The sequence below is a fragment of the Corvus cornix genome, chromosome 11 (assembly GCF_000738735.6).
Source record: "Corvus cornix cornix isolate S_Up_H32 chromosome 11, ASM73873v5, whole genome shotgun sequence".
Lineage (NCBI taxonomy): Eukaryota > Metazoa > Chordata > Aves > Passeriformes > Corvidae > Corvus > Corvus cornix.
The window spans coordinates 1138128-1156097 of NC_046341.1; the positions used below are offsets into that span (position 1 = coordinate 1138128).

The window sequence follows — 17970 nt, forward strand, 5'->3', positions numbered from 1 at the left end:
TGGGCCAGCCCAGCTCCCTGCACCGTTCCACAGCCCTCGTGGGGACAAGCCGGGCACCCCGGGTTTGTCACCGCACCGAGGTGGCACCGCACCCATCCTGCCATCAGCACCTGCCCACGGCAGCCTCACTGCCAGGGACGGGGCTGCGGGGGCGAGGGTGCAGCCTTCCCTGTCCCCATCCCCTCGCTGTCCCCATCCCTTCCCCGTGCCGGGCTGGCAGAAGGGCCCCGTGCCTCAGCCAAATGCCGAATGCCACAGGAAGATGGCTCTCCTTCTCCTGCCTGTTCGCCCGCCTCCGCTCCGAAGACAGGCTGTTCCTGAATGTGAGAGGAAATTGCTAAGGAGATAATTAAGTAGCCAATTAATTAGCTAATGATTAGTGGAAGCATCCTGCGGAGGCAGCGCCGCAGCCGCCCCGGCCAGGTGTTGCCGGGATGTGTCACTCCCGGTGCGGTTACGGCTTCCCGGTGGGCGCCGCCGGGACCCGGCTGCTCTGCCCCGCCGGTGGCATGCCGGGCTGGCCGGGGACACGCCGGGGTGGCCCAACACCTCCAGCCAGGAGCCGATGGGCGCTGGCGGGGGTCCCGCAGGGTCCCGCACGGACACTCGCTGCAGGCACTGCTCGAGCCACGGTTTTATTTCGCCGGCAGATCCGGCGGAAAGGGGCGCAGGGTCGTGCCCCGCCCGGCAGCCCCCGGGCACGGTGCCGGGGCCGCGGTGGCAGCAGGGTGTTAGCGGAGCACGGAGAGGAGCAGGGCCAAGGGCAGCGCCAGGGCTGCCGACGGGGCCCGGGCGGTGCCGGCGCCTTTGGAGTACCCGTAGCTGGTTCTGCACGTCCCCTCCAGCTCCTCGAAGGCGATGGGCATCTCGAGGGCAGCTGTGCCCTGCAGGCTCTTCTTCACCTGCCGTGGGGACACGGTGGGCTCCCGCTGTGAGGGGCAGTGCCCGTCCCCACAGAGCCCCTACCACCCCGCACTTCCCTGTGCCACCCCACACCATCCCACGGATGTCCCGGTGCCCCGTGAGCCCCTGTGCTACCCCGTGTCCCCATAAATTCCTGAGTGCCACATGCCCTGATGTTTGAGCCGTGTCTGCTGCCCCAAGCGTCCCCGTGCCACGTGGCCCCATGTCCCATACATCCCCATTCCTGATGCTCCCAGTGCCACTTGTGTCCCCACGGCCCAAGTGCCCCTTGCCCTGTACATCCCTGTGCCCGGTGCTTCCCAAGCCCCACTCACCTCCTCCACTTTGCTGAAGACCCGGAGCAGGTTCTCAGCCAGGGCCCACTTCACCTCCTCCTCTGTCCAGTTCCTTGCCAGCAGCTCGGCCACCAGCGCAGGATACTTGGAGACGTCCTCCAGGCCAGTGGGGACCCTGTGCCACCCCACAGGTCACAGCTGGGCTACCCCCAGCACCCCCAGCTGCCCACACAGGGCACGAGGGGACGCCCCCGCCCCTCAGGAAGTCCTCATGGCGGGGACACACTGCCCCATCCCATCCCATCCCATCCCATCCCATCCCATCCTGCACCATCGTCCCCCTTTACCCTGGGACCCCGTCGTAGTCCCCGCCGAAGCCGACGGCCTTGGCACCAGCCACCTTCTTCACATAGTCCATGTGATCTGGGGGGAGGGACCGGGGTGAGCAGGGCAGGGGGGTCACTGCCACCCCCCACCCACCTGGGCACCTCCTCACCTGCAACGTCGGACAGCGTGGCTGTGCCACTGCAGGTCACGTAGGCATTGTAGAAGTTGACCATCACCAGGCTGCCCGTGGAGGCCTGAGGGGAACAGCCCTGAGCCCCCAGCCCCCCCCAGGACCCCCCATTGTCCCTGCCCTGCCCCGGCCGTGCCCCCACACTCACCACCAGCCGCAGCACATCGTCGGGCACGTTGCGGCGGTGCGGGCAGATGCTGTAGGCAGACGAGTGGCTGAAGATGACGGGGGCTTTGGAGATGTTCAGTACAACCTTCATCGTGTCCACTGAGACGTGGGCCAGGTCCACGATCATGCCCAGGCGGTTCATCTCCTCCACCACCCTCTGCAGGGACAGGGATGGGGTTGGGGGGCTGAGGGGTGTATGGGAGGGTCCTCTGAGGGGTTCCCTGTGGGGATGTCTGGAGCTGCTTGGGTGGCTTTTGGCTGATGGAACAGAGGGATGGGCGGATGGATGGATGGATGGATGGATGGAGGGAACTCTACAGCCAGGGCAAATCACCCAGCATGGGGCCAGTGGGCACCAGTACCACATTCCTCCAATGCCACTGCTCCTGGACACCACAGCTGATGCTATTCCTCACCTTCCCAAAGGGTGAGAGGCCGTGGTGCACAGGTTTTTCTTCCTTGGTGTCCACCAGCCAGTTGTCAGCCCTGCAGAGCAGGGAGAGCATCAGAGTGGCCACACCTCTGACCACATCCCCCCACACCGGCCCTGCCACCCCCTCTCTGTCCCCTCTGGGGGTCTTACCAGGGGGTGTTGCAGCTGTGGGTGAGGGTCATGTAGCGGGCGCCCAGGCGGTAGAGGGTGCGCAGGATGCCCAGGCTGCTGTCGATGGAGTGGCCGCCCTCCACCCCGATGAGGCTGGCCACCTTCCCGCTCCGGAACGCCTCCCGGACACCTGCGGGAGGGCAGGGGCATCAGCTGCGGTGGGCACGGCCTGTCAGCACCCGTGGTGCCGTCCCTGTGCCCGCTCACCGTTGCTGTCGGTGACGCAGGCGAAGGTGTCGGGGTACAGGTCGCACATGCGCTGCACCACGTCCATCTGCTCCAGCGTGCGCTTCACCGCGTCCTTGTTCTGCGTCTCGCAGGGCACGTACACGGACCAGAACTGCCACGGGCGCTCCATCAGCACGGCAGCGCGGGCACTGCCCACCCCACTGCCCGCCCCACTGCCCACCCTACTGCCCGCCCCACTGCCCACCCCACTGCCCGCCCCACTGCCCACCCCACTGCCCGCACCACTGCCCACCCTACTGCCCGCCCCACTGCCCGCCCCACTGCCCGCCCCACTGCCCACCCCAGCGTGTCTGCCAGTCCTGGTGCTGTCCTGAGAGCCCCAGTGCTCACCCTGGCGTCCCTGCCCACCCCAGTACTCTTTCTTGTGCTCCTGCCCACCCCAGCGCCCCCCATTCCCCGTGGTGCCCTCACTGGTGCCCCTGCCCACCCGGCTGCTCCCTGCCCTCCCCAGAGCCCCCCCCAGTGCCCGTCCCGGTGCTCCCACCTGCCCGCCCACGTGCCCCTGGCGCAGTTTGGGGATGTTGGTGTGGGTGTCGTTCAGCAGCGTCAGGTTGGCTGCTGGCAGCATCAGCTGGTTGTTGAACTTCTGGAGGAGCTGCCAGGGCAGGTCGTTGTGCCTGGGCAGGGACAGGATGGGCACTGAGGAGTGGCCTGACCCTCTGCCCACTCCTCCTCAGGCTGCCCACCCCCCTGGCTCGCTGCACACACAGTCCCCCCGTCTGGCTGTCATTCCATCCATCTTCCATCCATGCATCCATTCACCCACACACACATTTATTATCCATCCTCCATCCTCCATCCTCCATCCTCCATCCCCCCATCAGTCCATCTCTTCACCCACCTGTTCTCTCAGCCAGAAGCCACCCAAGCAGTTCCAGCCAGGAGCTGGACACAGGGCAGTCCCAGGGGACAGCGCCGTGTGGGGCCCCTGGAGGACCCTCCCGTGCACCTTTCCCACCCATCATCAGCCCTCACACCCGGGGGAGCCAGCCCGACATCCCTTTGACGGGGATGTGACCGCAGGGACATCCTGCCACGCACATCCCACACCCGGCGGTGCCACCGGGGAAGTGGCAGGCTCCGGGCTGAGTGCCGCTTCCCGCTCCTGCGTCACAGTCCCACATCCCCCTGCCCACTCCCTCTTCCGATGGCTGCCGTGGCACAGCACTGATGCATGAGGGAACGCTGCAGGGGACTGGAGCCTCCTGAGGGTCCCGAGAAGAGAGCAGGGACATGCCTCAGGAAGAGCAGGGACTTCCCCCAGGGCAGCCTAGCCCCGGCTTCCCGGTACCCTGCTCAATCCCGCTGGGCTGCGCTGCCGGGGATCCCCTCGGCTGCACGGACGGTCCCATGGGATCCCCGGGGGAGCTGTCCCCTGTCCCCACACAGCCCTGGGGTGCCTGGCATGGGGATCCCCTGGGAAAGTTGCTCCCTGTTCCCGCACAGCCCTGGGGTGCCCGGCCCGGGGATCCCCCATCGGGCTGTCCCAGCAGGGTTTCCCAGCTGGGATTTTCCCACAGAGACCGAGCAGCCGGGCACGCTGCAGGGCCAGGTGACCTTTGCTCACCCGTCGATGACCGGCGTGGTGGTCATGATGCGCTTGGCCTCCTCCAGGTGCTGCTGTCCATTGCTGGGCAGTGCCAGCGCCAGCACCAGCACCCACACGCTCCCGCCTGGCATCTTCTCCCACTTGATGCTGCTGGGGACAAGGGGGGACCTGCCACCACCACCGTGTGAGCACACGCACAGGGATGGCTGCCCCTCGTTCCTTCGTCCCCTCCCACCGTCAATGAATAACCAGGAGCGCAGCGCTACTCCTCCCTGGGTGCCCTGTGCCCACTTGGCAGTGCCAGGGCTCCACGGCCTCCCCCAGCCCAGCCCCAGTGGCTGTGTCGTGCCAAGGCCTCTCCTCCGAGCCGCGGTGACGCTCCCAATCCGTCTAATGAAGCCCAGATTTTTTTTGGCTGGGAAAGTGCCAGTCCCATCCCTGCCTTAGCCTCCCCGGCACTGGCATCCATCGGCACCCCCAGTTCAGCACTGGCACCCTCAGCATCCCCGGCACCCCCAATACCCCCGGCCCCGCTCACCCTGGCCGTGGGACACTTGGGCAGTCCCTGCCTGCAACGGCTGTGAATTAAGTTTTCCGGCTTGCGTGCGGTGACGGGGCTGGGATGGGCTCCAGCCACCCCAGAGCCACCCCCTGCCATGGCGCTGGAGCCGCCACATGCCCGGGGGGAAGCAGCCGGGGTGGCACGGCCGTGGTGTGGGGCGGCTGCTGGTCCTCCATGTGTGCTTGGATTCCCCACACTCCTGTCCTTCTGCAGCGTCCCGAGGGGAAACTGAGGCACCGTTATCCGGCAGATGCTGCACATCCCTGCTGGCTCCAGCTGTAGTGTCCTTCCCAGCAAGAGGCCTTGGTGGGGCTTCTGGGAATGGCACGGAGCCACGTGGAGATGGTCGACCCAACCAGACACCTCATGCTTGGAGTGTGCCGGGACGGGAACCCCCTCCGCCGGTGCCAGCCACGGGGAGCTCGGAGTGGGGACGCTGTGGGGCTGGCATCCCTCGGGCTTCCCGGCCCCCTTCCCGGGGTGGCGCAGCCCCCACGTTTCTCCCGGCTGCGGCGGGGGGTCTGGGAAGGCAGGAATCCCATCCCACCCATCCCCTTCCATCCCATCCCGGGTGTCTCCAGCCCCTGCCAGCAGCTCTCTCCCGGCGCTGGCCCCAGCGCGGCCGGATTCCCGGCGCCCCGGCAGGAATGTGCCGGGGGGTTCCGGCCCCCCGCCCGCCGGGGCCGCTTCCTCTTTCGGCGCTATTTAAGCGGCTCCCGGCGCGTCCCGCCCGGCCGGGCCATGGAGCGCATGGAGGTGACCGAGACCTTTGCGGGCATCGCCCTGCCCGGCCACCTCCACACGCAGGAGTCCCTCGGCTTCGCCGCCGCCTTCACCTTCCGCCCCACCGACGTGCTCATCGCCACCTACCCCAAATCGGGTGAGGGGCTGCGGGGACGCGGGGACAACGAGGGGACGTGATAGGATAGGGCTGGGACCCCCAGCTGGAGGGGGTGCGGGGGGTCTTTTCCGGAGCTGCCGGCGGGACTGGCAGATGTCTGGGCTTGGGGACACCCGGACCTGGTCCCCGCGGCCATTCTCGCACAGCACGGGGACCCCTGGCCAGGAGCTCCTGCCCGCTGAGCCCCTGTGCTGCTGCCATCCTATCCCCAGCCCTAGATTGGGGTCCCTGGGTGCTCAGGGGGGGAGGACACGGCCCTGCCAGCCCAGCTGCTGGGACGGGACACGTTGTGATGGGGACGGGACAGGACAGGCTGAGCCGTGCCTTGCTGTGCCAATCTGTGCTGCCTGTGCCGGTACGGTGCCATTCCATGCTGTGCCACGGTGCCATGCCGTGCCATGCCAGGGTGCCATGCCCCGTGGTGCGCCGTGGCCCTGCCCCGACACACACCTCTGCAGGCACCACCTGGATGCAGGAGATCCTGACGCTGCTGTTCAGCCTTGGAGATGCCCGCCCAGCCAAGACCATTCCCAACTGGGAGCGGGCGCCCTGGCTGGAGCAGATCTACTGCCGGGAGGCTCTGCAGGACACCGAGACCCCCCGGCTCCTCACCACCCACCTGCCCGCCCACGTCCTGGCCCCCGCCCTGCAGCGCAGCAAGGCCAAGGTGAGCAAGGCCAAGGTGTGAGGGGTCCCCAGTGGCCTGGGGGTCCCTGCAGGGACGTCCCACACCCACGGAGCTTCCCAAAGCCAGGGAAATGCCGAGGGCTTTCTGAGCGGGGCGCAGCGGAATCCCCTCAGCCGTGGGGGTGGCACTGTGTCCCCCCAGGTGATCTACGTGGCCAGGAACCCCAAAGACGTCGCTGTCTCCTTTTACCACTTCCACCACCTGGCCAAGTTCCTGCCCGACCCCAGCTCCTTTGATGCCTTCCTGACGCAGTTCCTCGAGGGCACAGGTAAGGGCTGGGGGGGGTCTCTGGGGGGGGCACTCAGCCTCAGGGCCGCCCGTCACCCCCACCTCCCCCCAGTGCACTACGGCTCCTGGTTTGACCATGTCAAGGGCTGGCTGGGCCAGCGGCACCTCCTGGACATCCTCTACGTCACCTACGAGGAGCTGCACCAGGTGAGCCCTGCTGTGTCCCCATCCCTGTCCCTGTCCCCGTCCCTGCTGGTGCCCAGTGCTGACCGTGCTCCTGCCCCAGGACCTGCGTGGCACAGCGCAGCGCCTCAGCACCTTCCTGGGGTGCCCGCTGGCACCGGGGACGCTGGCAGCCCTGGAGCAGCACTGCAGCTTCTCTGCCATGCGGGACAACACCATGGCCAACTACTCCCTCATCCCCAACGAGATCATGGACCACAGCCAGGGCCGCTTCATGCGCAAAGGTCAGGGGGAATTGGGCTGGGGGGCACGGGGGGTGTGGGAGTGCAGCATCCCTGACTCCCCATCCCCTCTGTCCCACAGGGGTGGTCGGGGACTGGCGCAGCCACTTCTCCCCCGAGCAAAATGCCCTCTTCAACCGCCGCTACCAGGAGGAGATGGGGGCCATGGAGCTGCCCTCCCAATGGCCCATGGCCTGAAGGACCTGGGGTTTGGGGGGGACACTGAGCCCCCACCTGCTGAGAACCACTGCAGTGGGGTAACCCTGCACGGGCCCCCTCAGGCACCCCATGAAACCCCCCCTGTGTCACCCCAGCACCAGGGGTTCCCATGGGGCTGGGGGTCCGGTGGGGGGCCATGGCACCATCCCACCTCCCTGGGGACAGGGAACTTTTCCGGCCATCCATTGTTGCCGTCCCCGTGGCCTTGCTCCCCCCAGTCAGGGGCACATGGCCGTGGCCCTCCTTTCCGCCCACCCCACCCTACAGAAATAAATATTTATTGCTGTTTCCAGGCAGCCAGCTGTTCCCATGGGTGTGAGGTGGGAAGCGGCACCAGCAGTGGGAAGAGGTGCTGTTATTCAGAACACAGCGGGGTGGGGACCCATCCCCGAGGACCTTATCAACAGGCGGGGGCAATGACCGGGTGGGCAGCACGGGCGTGGCGGGATGCCAGGCTCCGGGTCACAGCATGGCGACAGGGATTGCCGGCAGAGCTCGTGGCACGGAGCTGGCTCCTTCAGCAGGACCCAGGGCCCTCCACCCCTGGGGTCTCCCTCCCGGGGGATCCCCTTCCAGTGCCCCCTGCCCCGACTACCCTGGTTGGATGCTCCCCCTGCCCATCTCCCCTCCTGGGGTGTTTGCACTGAGGGGTTTGCTTCATCCCCCACCCCAGCACCCTGGGGTCTCCCAGGCAGACAGCACCCCGAGCCCCCAGCCCCTCTGCTGCCATGCTCTAAGGAATTGCTCTGTGGAGCCACTGGGGAAGCAGATGCTCTGTCAATAATTAACTGGCTCTGTTACCCTGCCCCTGCAGGGTGAGGGCTTGGCCCTGGCATCCCCAGGACCCCTGGCCAGGGCTGCCTGAGAGGGGGAAGGTGGTGAGACCCTCCTTGGGGGCTGTGGCACTGTGGGACGGTGGCACCAGTGTCCTGCCACTCCTGCCCCCTCTGCCAGTCTTGTCAACCCTGCCACCTCTGCCAGCCCCTCCGCACTGCCGGTGGGGACAACCCAGCGTGGTGTCTCTGGACACTCCCAGCCCCGTGGGATCCCTCTGCACCCACCCTGGGGTCCCCATCTGTCCCCATGGATTGGAGTGCCAGGGCAACTCCTGCCCGCACCAGGACTGGGCCCTGCTGCAGCCTCCCAGACGGGTTTGGGTTTCCACGGCAACATCCATGATCCCGCCTTACGGGGGATGAATCAGGAGCTATAAATAGGTGCTGAATGGGGGTGCAGGGACTGTGCCCCTGCCTGTGCCTTGTGCTGCCAGCAGTGCCCAAGGGCCAGCAGAGCCGTCCCGGTGAGTGACGCCCGCATGGGGACAGCCTGGTACCTGTGCCTGCACCCCGGGAGATGGCAGCATCCCAGAGCCCAGCTCGATGCCACCTGCACAGCAGCTCTCAGGTGGCCCCTGCCCTGTGAGGCTGTCCCAGGCCCCGGCGGTTTCAGTCCCTGTGGTGGCCTTGGGCACATCCTGCCCCTGGGAACGTCACCTTGCCAGGAGCATCTGCTGGCACCACGCTGGGAGCATCAGCACACAGCATGTGGCAGCAGCCTGGCACAGTGCCTGGCACATGGCATGTGGCACAGCACGATGCATGGCATATGGCACATGGCACATGGCACACAGAGCATGGCACACGGCACATGGCACACCGAACATGGCACAGGGAACATGGCACACCGAACATGGCACAGGGAACATGACAAGGCACCCAGCGTGTGGCACATGGAACAGACACGTGGGACATGGCACACAGCGCATGACACAGGGCACGTGGCACACAGCACACAGCATGGCACGGGACGCACAGCACGTGGGATGTGACAGAGTTCACGTCACAGGGTACATGAACACGGTGCGTGGCCCGTGGCACTTGGCGTGTGGCACACGGCACACATGGCACATGGAACACAGCTGGGGACACACAGTGCACTGCCTGCGGCACACGTCGTATAGCACAGGGCACACGGCACAGGGCACGCAGCACAGGGCACACAGCACAGGGCAGTGGCCGTGTGCCGGGCAGCAGGGCCCACTCCGCTGCCGCCTCTCTCCGCTCCCTGCCCTGGATTCGGGGCCGCGGCACAGCGGGGCGAGCGCCCACGCCGGCACATCCAAGCGGCGGCTGCTCGGGCGCTCCCGGCACGCTGCCGGCCACGGACACCCGGAATGTGGGGGCTGCGGCTGCCCTCGGCTCTTGTCACCAGGTGGGGCAGCACCCAGGAGCTGCCAGTCTCTCTGCCCAGCCCCCACTGAGCCCCCGGAGGGTGGGGGTCAGCACCCAGAGAGCAGGAGGATGGGCACAGGGGTGGTGCTTTATTGGGGAGATCATGCAGCCTCCAAACATCACAGTGACAGAGAAGCGGGGACCGAGGGGACCGAGGGGACAGCAGGGATGGGGTGGGTCCGGGCCACAGGGCACAGACCACCGGGAACGAGCAGTGCCGGGGGTATCCTGCCGGGCATGGATATTGGGATGCATGGTTTCCCCATGTCCCAGCCAGGCGGGGGCTGGCGCAGGGCTGGGACTTGCGGGGACCCCGTCTGTCCCCATGGCACACCGGGAGAGTGGGGGGGTCTCACTGGGACGCGTTGAGACTGGGGTCGGGGGCCCTTCACTGGGGCAACCCAAGGCTGGGGCTGAGGGGCACTGGAGGGTCTCTCACTGGGGGAAACTGAGGCTGGAGTCGGGGGTCGGGGTCCCTCACTAGGGAATACTTGAGGCTGGGGCTCGGGGTCCCTCACTGCGGGGAGCCGAGGCTGGGGTCGGGGGTGGGGGGCCGGGGGCAGCGCGGGGGGAAGGCCTTGTAAGCTGTAGTACTCCACCACACTGCTTGGGCACCTCCGCCAGCACGCACTTCGCCAGCGCGGTGGGTGACGCCTGCGGGACACCGGGGGACACCGGCGTGAGCCGCGGACACCGGGTCCCTGTGCCGCCACGTGGGGATGTGGACAGGGGAGGGGACGGGAGAGGACGGGAGCGACAGCTGGGGACGACAGGGAACAGGAAGAGAGGAGATGGATGGGAGAGGGAAAGAGGGGACGGGACAAGTCGGGGGCGGGACGGAAGGGGATGGGGTGGGACGGGGAGGGGATGGAAAGGGACGGGAGAGAACGGGAGGGGAGGGAGGGGCCAGGAAGGGCAGGCAGGAGGCCGTGGCTGCTGCACTCACGTTCTTGAACTCGCGGAAGGGGACGAACTGGACGATGTCGCGCAGGACGGGCTCGCCCTTGGGGGAGCGCAGGACGCCGTCGTCCCCGTCCAGGATCTGCATGTCCGTGAAGTCGGCGTTGCCCACGCCGACGATGATGATGGACATGGGCAGGTAGGAGGCCCGGACGATGGCCTCCCGCGTGTCCGCCATGTCCGTCACCACCCCGTCCGTCAGGATCAGCAGGATGAAGTATTGCTGGGGGGGACAGGGATGCTCGGGGGCTGCCCTGCCCTCACCCGGCTGCCGGCCCCACCCGGAGCAGCCACGAGTGTCACGAGTGTGCAAGGTCTCAGCCCAGCCCCGGCCCGGGGGGCAGCGGGACCCACCGACGCCTCCTTGGTTCGCTCCTCGTCGGCCGCCACGCGAGCCACCTTGGAGATGATGGGAGCCACGTTGGTGGGGCCGTAGAGCTGGATTTTGGGCAGGCAGCTCTGGTAGGACTCCACAACGCCCTGGATGCCTGTGGGGTGTGCGAGGGGTGAGGGATGTCCCAGCCGTGGATCCAGCCCCTCTAGAGCTGGACTCACCCTCACACTCATCATTGTCGGGGTTGAAGTTGATGGCGAAGTCGTGGGAGACCTGGAGGGAGGAAGGGGAGGGGAGGGGACAGCTGGTCCACCCCCTGCCACAGCCCCTGGCACCTGCCAAGCACCAGCAGTGCCGAGGGTACCCAGAGGGACGAGCACATCCCTGGGGTACCACAGGGCCTTGGCAACCTGAGACCCCCCTCACCTCGTACTTGGGGGGGATCCTGGCACCAAAGCCCAGAGCTGAGAATTTCTTATCGCTGCAAGAGAAGGGGTGTGAGGAGCTCCAGTGCCATCACTGAGTGCCTGTCACCAGAGCATCTGACCCCAGGGTGGCCGTCACCAGTGTGTGTGGCCCTGGAGGACCCTCCAGAGCCACCAACCTGTCGTAGTCCTGGCAGATCTCGCCCACGGCCACCAGCGCCTTGAGGTACTCGTTGGGCTGGTAGGGGTTGATGTAGTGCAGGGAGCAGCTGTTTCGGGGGTCCCCGTTGGAGGCCGTGAAGTCGATGGCCACCTGATGGGGGGGCAGGGAGGGTCCCCCAGGGTGAGCAGGGCCACTGGTGTGTCCCTGCTGGCTGGGGAGGGGACGCTGCTCACCGTGAAATGGATCTGGCAGCCACCATGATGTAGTCCAGGAAGGAGTAAACCCTGTGGATCTTCCAGAGGGACCTGCGTCAGGCCCTGCCCCACGCCGGCCCACGGGGCCGGGCACAGCCTGGCACAGCTCCCAGGCGCTCACCTTCAGGTCCAGCAGCACCACGACCCCCGAGTTCTTGTAGTTGCGCTTCTTGATCTTGTACTTGGGGTTCATGCAGTCCCACTGCACCTGTGGCACCGGCACCCGCGCTGCCTGCGGCCCCCGCTCGGGACACGGCCCAGCCCCGGCACCGCAGCCCCCGGTGCCACGGCTCGGCACAGTGGGGACCCCACAGTCCCGGAACACTGCAGCCCAATAACCCTGCACCCCCACAGCCCCAAGGTGCAGCTGCCTTCCCCCACTCCCAGCCAGGCTCCAGCCACCCCATCCATGACTGATTCCCCAGAAGACCCCAAACCCACCATCCCTTCCCCAAAAAGGAGGGCAGTGAGCAGAAAATGACCCCAAACCCAGAGGAGGAGCTGGAAGGTGGCTGCTAGGATGGGCTCTGCTGGCAGCACACAGGATGACCCCAGGCCATCCCCGTGTCCCCGTGTCCCACCTTGTTCTCCCCCATCGCCTTCTGCATCTCCTCGAAGGTGGTGAAGAACTCCCCGATGAAGTCGTGTTTGCCCCGCGAGTCGTAGTCCCACACCACGCACTGCGATGGGCACGGCTCAGCCCCGGCACCAGGGGGTCCTCAGCCCTGTCCCCAGCACCGTGGGGTCCCCGGCACACCCCCAGGGAAGCTGGGGTACATAAGCTCCCAGGGCAGGAATAGGGCTCCCCATCATCCTTCCTCACCCTCAGCTTCCTCTTCTCCTCACAGCTGCAGAGTGAGTTGAGGGAGACTTTGAAGGGCTCCCAGATGGGGCTCAGGTTGTTCTTTACCACCTGCAGGACGGGGGGCTCAGTGGGGCTGGGAGCCCCTGGGGTGGCCGTGGGGCAGCCGAGGGCCCGGTGCCGCCGCGGCCTCACCTCGGTGCGGTACACCAGCTGCTCGCTGCGGTCGTCGTCGATGCGGTAGATCTCCAGGAAGGGATCTGACTTGCTGAAGAGGTCCTGGGGGAGGAGGATGGGACAGAGCATTGCCCACCCTGCCCACCCTGCCCCGTTTGCCCCCTGGCACCCGGCTCACCTTGTCGTCCAGCTTCTTGGCACGGAAGGCGAGCTCCACGTAGCCGTTGTTCCCCGAGATCTCCTCTGAGATGATCTGCGAGGAGAGGCGGCCGTGGGGTGCTCAGTACCTGGCATGGCTTTGCATCACCCCTCTGTGGTGCCCCGGGCAGGGACAGGGTCCCACATGCCTCCCTGGCACAGCAGGGACCTTCAGGATGGCCAGTAGATGCCACCAGGGACCCTGAGCCCTCCCCACCCCCAAGAGTCTGTGCCACCCTACTGATCCAGTCCAGTGCCACCCACATGTCCCAGTCTGATGCTGTCCCAGTACCCCAGTCCAGTGCCACCCACGTGTCCTGTCTGGTGCCATCCCAGGATTCCAGCCCCATGTCACCTGTGTACCCCATCCCGGTGCCGCCCATGTGCCTGGGTTTGGTGCTGCCCTGGTGCCCCTGCTCAGTGTCACCCCACTGTCACCCCCAGCACAGGCTCAGTGCTCACCGTGATCGTGGACTTGCCCGCGAACTTCCCGTACTTGAGGAACAGCGGCTTCGTCACCCGTTTCTGTGCCACGATCTGCGAGAGCCCAGGGTTGGAGAGGGGACACCATCGTGGGGTCCCCGGGCGGGGGTCCCCAGGCTCACCTGCCCCACGGTGCACTCCATGCCCCCCAGGAAGTCGTCGTCGTGCGTGCCCACACCAGCCTGGCCATGGCTGTCGTACACCTCGAAGCGCAGCTTCTGCACCTCCTCGAAGTAGTAATCGACTGTGAAGATCTTGGCAAACACGGGGTTCAGGTTGCTCTTGATCACCTCGCTGCGATCCACCTGCGTGGGAGCGGCACAGGGCCTTGGGATGCCAGAGCTCCCACAGGGGTGTGGGGAGGCAGGGATGGGGGATGAGGGATGGGAGCTGTTGTGGCGGGGGATGAAGGGATGGGAGATGCCAGGCTGAGGGATACAGGGATGAGGGATAGGGATGCAGGGACAGGGAATGCAGGGATGGGGGGTGCTGGGAAGGACCAGCTGTGCCCAAGTGAATGGCATTTGAAGGAGCCTCTTGTGCCCCCCACAGCCTCCAGCCCTGCCAGCCCTGGGTCTGGGGTGCCGCTCCCACTGTGCTCCAAGGGGATACTCTGGCTCTGGCTGTGCTTTGCTGCAGCTCCACTGGAGCAGGAACAATGGGTTGGTGCCAGGAAGAGCCTCTGTGCCCATCATGGGGTGGCCATGCCTGGGGGTCACCCAGCCCCAGTGGCCCCGGTGGGCAGTAGGTCCTCAGCGTCTCCAGGCCATGCTGGCAACGGGTGCTGAGCAGTTCCGGAGCCTCCCCCGCATCCGTCCCTGCCAGTGTTGACTCAAGGGGACACATCCTGGCCAGGGCACCCTGCCAGCCGCTGGCCCCTGCCCACTGCCTGCCCAGTCTGGCAGCATCTGTTGAACTCACACTGCCACCACCCTGCTACAGTCACCCATGTCCCTCCTGCTTGGGCACTGCCAGCCCCTCATTCTGGGATGTGGGTGTCGAGTGCCTCGGACCCTCTGGTGCCAGGATCTGCCAGCAGGTCCGGGGCCATCTCGGCTCTTGGAGCCAGCAGCAGAGCCAGATTCAGGCACCCCTCGTCTGGGGGACGCAGGCTGGCTGGGACAGGGAGGGGACAGGAGTCACTCCAAAAGGTGGCTCAGGAGGGGCCCTCTTGCCTCTTGGAGCTGGCTGATGTCTAGCACAGCACAGCATAGAGCATGGCATGGCACAGCATGGCATGGCACAGTGTGGAGCATGGCATGGCACGGCACAGCACGGCACACAGAGCGTGGCACAGAGCACTGTGGGTACGAGTGTCTGGCATGGCACAGCACACTGCAGCTGGCACGGGGCCCTTGTCCCCCCCCGGCTCCGTGCTGGCTCGAGTGGAGTCGATGACACGCTGAGGGATTTAGCGCTAAATCTGCCGGCTGAGCTGCCGCGATTAGAGTGGAGCTGCCGGTGCCAGCCCAGAGCTCAGCACGGGGAGGGATGGAAGGAGCCGTGCCAGCCCCACTGCCAGCCCCAGTGCCATCCTGGTGTCTGCCAGCCCCAGTGCCAGCCCCAGTGCCATCCTGGTGTCTGCCAGCCCCACTGCCATCCCCACTGCCAGTTTCAGCCCCAGTGCCAGTGTGAGTTCAGTGCCAGCTTCAGCACCAGCCCTCCAGCCCTGAGCCACCCCAGGTGGGGCTGAAGTATCCTGTGTCCCTGTCCCGGGGCAGTGGAGCCACTCTGGAGCCACACACGGTGAACACCCCACCCCACCCCACCCCACCCCACCCCACCCTGCTCCCTGGCCCCACTGCAGCCCCAGTGGGCTGGATGTGACCCAGTGTTAACAGCATCCCCACAGGCTGCCGGGTGCCCCGGTGCTCACCCCCTGCACCCCGTTCTGCACCCTGCAACCTGTTGTGCACTGTGCACCCTACTCTGCATCGTCTCCTGCACCCCATCCTGGTGCAGCTCTGCATTCTGTTCCCTGCTCCTAATCCTGCACCTTGCACCCTGTTCTGAACCCTGACCCTGTTCTGCACCCAGCATCCCATTCTTCATTATCTCCTGCACCCTGGTTTGACCCCTGCACCCTGGTTTGACCCCTGCACCCTGGGCTGAACCCTGTGCCTCGTTCTGCACCCTGGGCTGAACCCTGCAGCCCGTTCTGCACCTACCACCCTGCTTTGCACCCTGTACTCCACCTCTGTTATCTCCTGTATCTTGCTCTGTACCCTGCACTCTGCTCCCCACCATCTCCTGCACCCTGACCCCTGCTCTGCACCCCAACCCCTGTTCTGCACCCTGTACCTCGCCCCCCACCACCTCCTGCAGCCCCTGCATCCACCACCCTGTGTCCAGCCCCGCCACGTCCCCAGGACCCGCCCTGCCCTGCCCAGCGCGGTGGGTGCCAGCTGTGCCCCCCACTCTCCTACCTCCATCCACTGGCCCTGGGACTGCATCAGCAGCAGGACACAGGGGTCCGACTTGTTGAGGGTGTCACGGTCCAGGAGGTGTTTACAGCTCACCCGAAGCTCCACCTTGGAGAGCACGGCCAGCGGGGCCTGCGGGCACGGCTCGGGCACGTCGCCCATGCCGGCCGGGGCGCGGGGGCCGGCCGGCGCGGCGGGGGACAGGCGGCCCCGTGGGCGAAGGGCATGGGGGGCGAGTGGGGCGGCCGCTGCCTCGGGCGCCGTCAGGGAGCCGGGCAGGTGCCCGTCATGCCCGGGGCACGGCGCCCCGCGGTGCCGGGCACGGCCCCGGTGACAGGACAGGGGTGAGGCGGAGGGACCCCAGGGACCCGCTCCGAGGCGGGGTGGCCGGTTCCAGTCCCGCTGGCTCCGCGGGGCCCTGCAAGGCATCAAAGCACGGTGGGGTTAGCGGGAGCTCGGGCACCCCTCGTGGGTGTGCCCCCAAGTCCCAGCCAGCCCCATGGGCACTGCTGTGGGGGGTTCACATGGTCCTGCAGGGCCGTGCCCAGCTCTGTCCCAGCCCCACCCCAGGGGCAGGATGTGTCCCGAGGGGAAGGGGGACCTAAGTGGGGTGGGGTACCCACCCTGGGGTGCCCCGTGTGGGGCTGTGGAGAAGAAACCCTCTCCAGCTCCTGCGGGCAGCACCCCCCAGCCTGAGCAGGGCTCTCCAGAGGGGAGTGGGGACACCAGCTCCGTGTCTGTGCCAGCAGGTGACGGATTCCCCCGTGCTGGGGACGGGGTTCATCCTCCCCTGGATGCTGGTAGCACTCAGCCAGGTGATGCTGCCTCACGGGCCAGCGAGGGGCTCTGCCAGTCCCAGCCCCAGTCCGGGGCTTGTCCCCCCACCTGCGGGTCCTGGGGGTTCCTGACTGGGGCAGGGGCAGGTCCAGGGGCAAAGCGGCCCCTGCCCACCTGTACCCTCGCATGCCCCGCCCGGCCAAAGTTTCCTGGGGAAGTCATGCAGTGCCCAGGCCCTCCCCAGCACGTGGCTCCAGTGCCCCAGCTCCGGTGGGCACCGTCCCCCTCCCCAGGATCGCGGGCACCCCTTGGCATCATCCATCTCTCAGTGGAGGGGACAGCAGGTCCCACCGTGCCCATCGCCCCCTCACCTGGGTGCTGGTGGCCTGGGCTGGGTCGGGGTGCCCGCCGTGCCGGTGTGCCCGCCGTGCCGGTGTGCCTGCCGGAGCTGCTGCCGCTGCCTCCTCCACACAACTGACTCAAGCTGCAGCTCGGGAGCGGAGCTCTAAGAGAGAGATGGATGACAAGCTCCGTTAACTGCCTCGCTGCCGGCTCCGGAGCGGAGCCCACCCTACACCGGGGCTGAGCGGGGTCCCCAGGGTCCCCAGCACTGCTGCTGTGCCAGGGCAGGAGCTCCTGCTCCAAGTGAGACGCCCATGGCACAGTCACAGCCCCTCACCCTCTGCAGCTGCTCCCCATGCGGTACCCAAGGCCACGCTGGTCCTGGCCCCCCACACTCTGAGCCCACAGCCCAAGCACGAGGATGGGGTGCCCCACACCCACCGGGTGCCCTCCCCACATGCTGGAGCATCCAGACCCACATTCCATGCACATGGAGCCCCATATGCTGAGTCCCCAGCCCGGGACCCCCACCCACCCCTGTCCCCCCAGCACTGCGGTGCTGTCAACCCAGCTTTATGGAAGATGATGTAATTAGCCCAAATTTGGAGGGATTAAAATGCAGATAGGGCTAACGAGCACGAGGGCACTGCAGGGTCCGGGCTTTGGGAGCTAATCCCCAGCCCGCCTGGCAGAAATAGGCCACTCTCCTTCCACAGCCCCCAGCACGGCTCAGCAGGGCAGGAGGCACCGACCCACGGCCAGGCACGGGGGCTGGGCAGAGCGGCTGGAGGGACACGGTGGCAACTGGACACAGGAAGCACCACACCGGGCACATCTTGCCTCTCTGAACCGCCCAGGATTCATGCAACCTGCCAGGGCTCCCGCACTAAGTGCCCCATCCCATCCCATCCCATCCCAGCTGCACAACAGCCCCAAACTGATGGACCAACAGTGGGCTGGGTGAGTGCTCCTGGAGCAGCTCTGATCCCACTGACACATCCCAGTGATCCATCAGCCCCAGGCACAGGGACTGGAAGAGCCTGGGATCCCCCC

At 66.8% G+C, this 17970-nt stretch overlaps 3 protein-coding genes across 5 annotated transcripts; 1 reads left to right on the forward strand and 2 right to left on the reverse strand.

Annotated features, from left to right (window-relative positions):
* Positions 1-622: 622 nt before the first annotated feature.
* Positions 623-5319, reverse strand: DPEP1 (dipeptidase 1). Of its 3 annotated transcripts, none has more exons than XM_039558565.1 (11): positions 4825-5319; positions 4305-4433; positions 3222-3354; positions 2696-2828; positions 2468-2618; positions 2301-2370; positions 1865-2041; positions 1696-1780; positions 1547-1622; positions 1239-1374; positions 623-902 (listed from the first exon to the last, which is right to left on the reverse strand). In XM_039558565.1, the coding sequence occupies exons 2-11, from the start codon at positions 4415-4417 to the stop codon at positions 732-734; spliced, it is 1245 nt and encodes a 414-aa protein (XP_039414499.1). In that variant the 5' UTR covers positions 4418-4433; positions 4825-5319; the 3' UTR covers positions 623-731. The 3 variants fall into 3 exon arrangements, with proteins under 3 accessions (XP_039414499.1, XP_039414498.1, XP_039414497.1); XM_039558564.1 differs by having other exon boundaries at positions 4305-4454; positions 4825-5318; XM_039558563.1 differs by lacking the exon at positions 4825-5319 and having other exon boundaries at positions 4305-4598.
* Positions 5320-5493: 174 nt separating this feature from the next.
* SULT2B1 (sulfotransferase family 2B member 1) lies at positions 5494-7644 on the forward strand. Its single transcript, XM_039558566.1, has 6 exons — positions 5494-5728; positions 6208-6416; positions 6579-6705; positions 6778-6872; positions 6952-7132; positions 7212-7644. Exons 1-6 carry the CDS (start codon positions 5590-5592, stop codon positions 7325-7327), a joined length of 867 nt encoding a protein of 288 aa, XP_039414500.1. The 5' UTR covers positions 5494-5589; the 3' UTR covers positions 7328-7644.
* A 2353-nt stretch (positions 7645-9997) lies between these two features.
* On the reverse strand, positions 9998-17392 carry CPNE7 (copine 7). Its single transcript, XM_039558604.1, is given in 20 exon segments — positions 9998-10162; positions 10164-10181; positions 10183-10233; positions 10526-10762; positions 10894-11027; positions 11095-11146; positions 11300-11354; positions 11478-11611; positions 11695-11720; positions 11723-11753; positions 11837-11923; positions 12297-12395; positions 12539-12628; positions 12713-12796; positions 12873-12947; positions 13355-13429; positions 13498-13680; positions 15802-15992; positions 15995-16216; positions 16947-17392. Coding segments are annotated over 19 exon segments (1722 nt in total). The 5' UTR covers positions 16026-16216; positions 16947-17392; the 3' UTR covers positions 9998-10093.
* Between the last annotated feature and the right edge of the window lie 578 nt (positions 17393-17970).

Bases quoted from the DNA above. Each gene is read 5' to 3' on its own strand.
- DPEP1 (XM_039558565.1), bottom strand. From the start codon at position 4,417: ATGCCAGGCGGGAGCGTGTGGGTGCTGGTGCTGGCGCTGGCACTGCCC. The intron at 2,619-2,695 runs GTGAGCGGGCAC...GCCCTCCCGCAG, and splicing joins CTGCGTCACCGACAGCAACG to GTGTCCGGGAGGCGTTCCGG. The intron at 903-1,238 runs GTGAGTGGGGCT...TCCCCACGGCAG, and splicing joins TCTTCAGCAAAGTGGAGGAG to GTGAAGAAGAGCCTGCAGGG.
- SULT2B1 (XM_039558566.1), top strand. From the start codon at position 5,590: ATGGAGCGCATGGAGGTGACCGAGACCTTTGCGGGCATCGCCCTGCCC. The intron at 5,729-6,207 runs GTGAGGGGCTGC...ACACCTCTGCAG, and splicing joins CGCCACCTACCCCAAATCGG to GCACCACCTGGATGCAGGAG. The intron at 6,706-6,777 runs GTAAGGGCTGGG...ACCTCCCCCCAG, and splicing joins GCAGTTCCTCGAGGGCACAG to TGCACTACGGCTCCTGGTTT.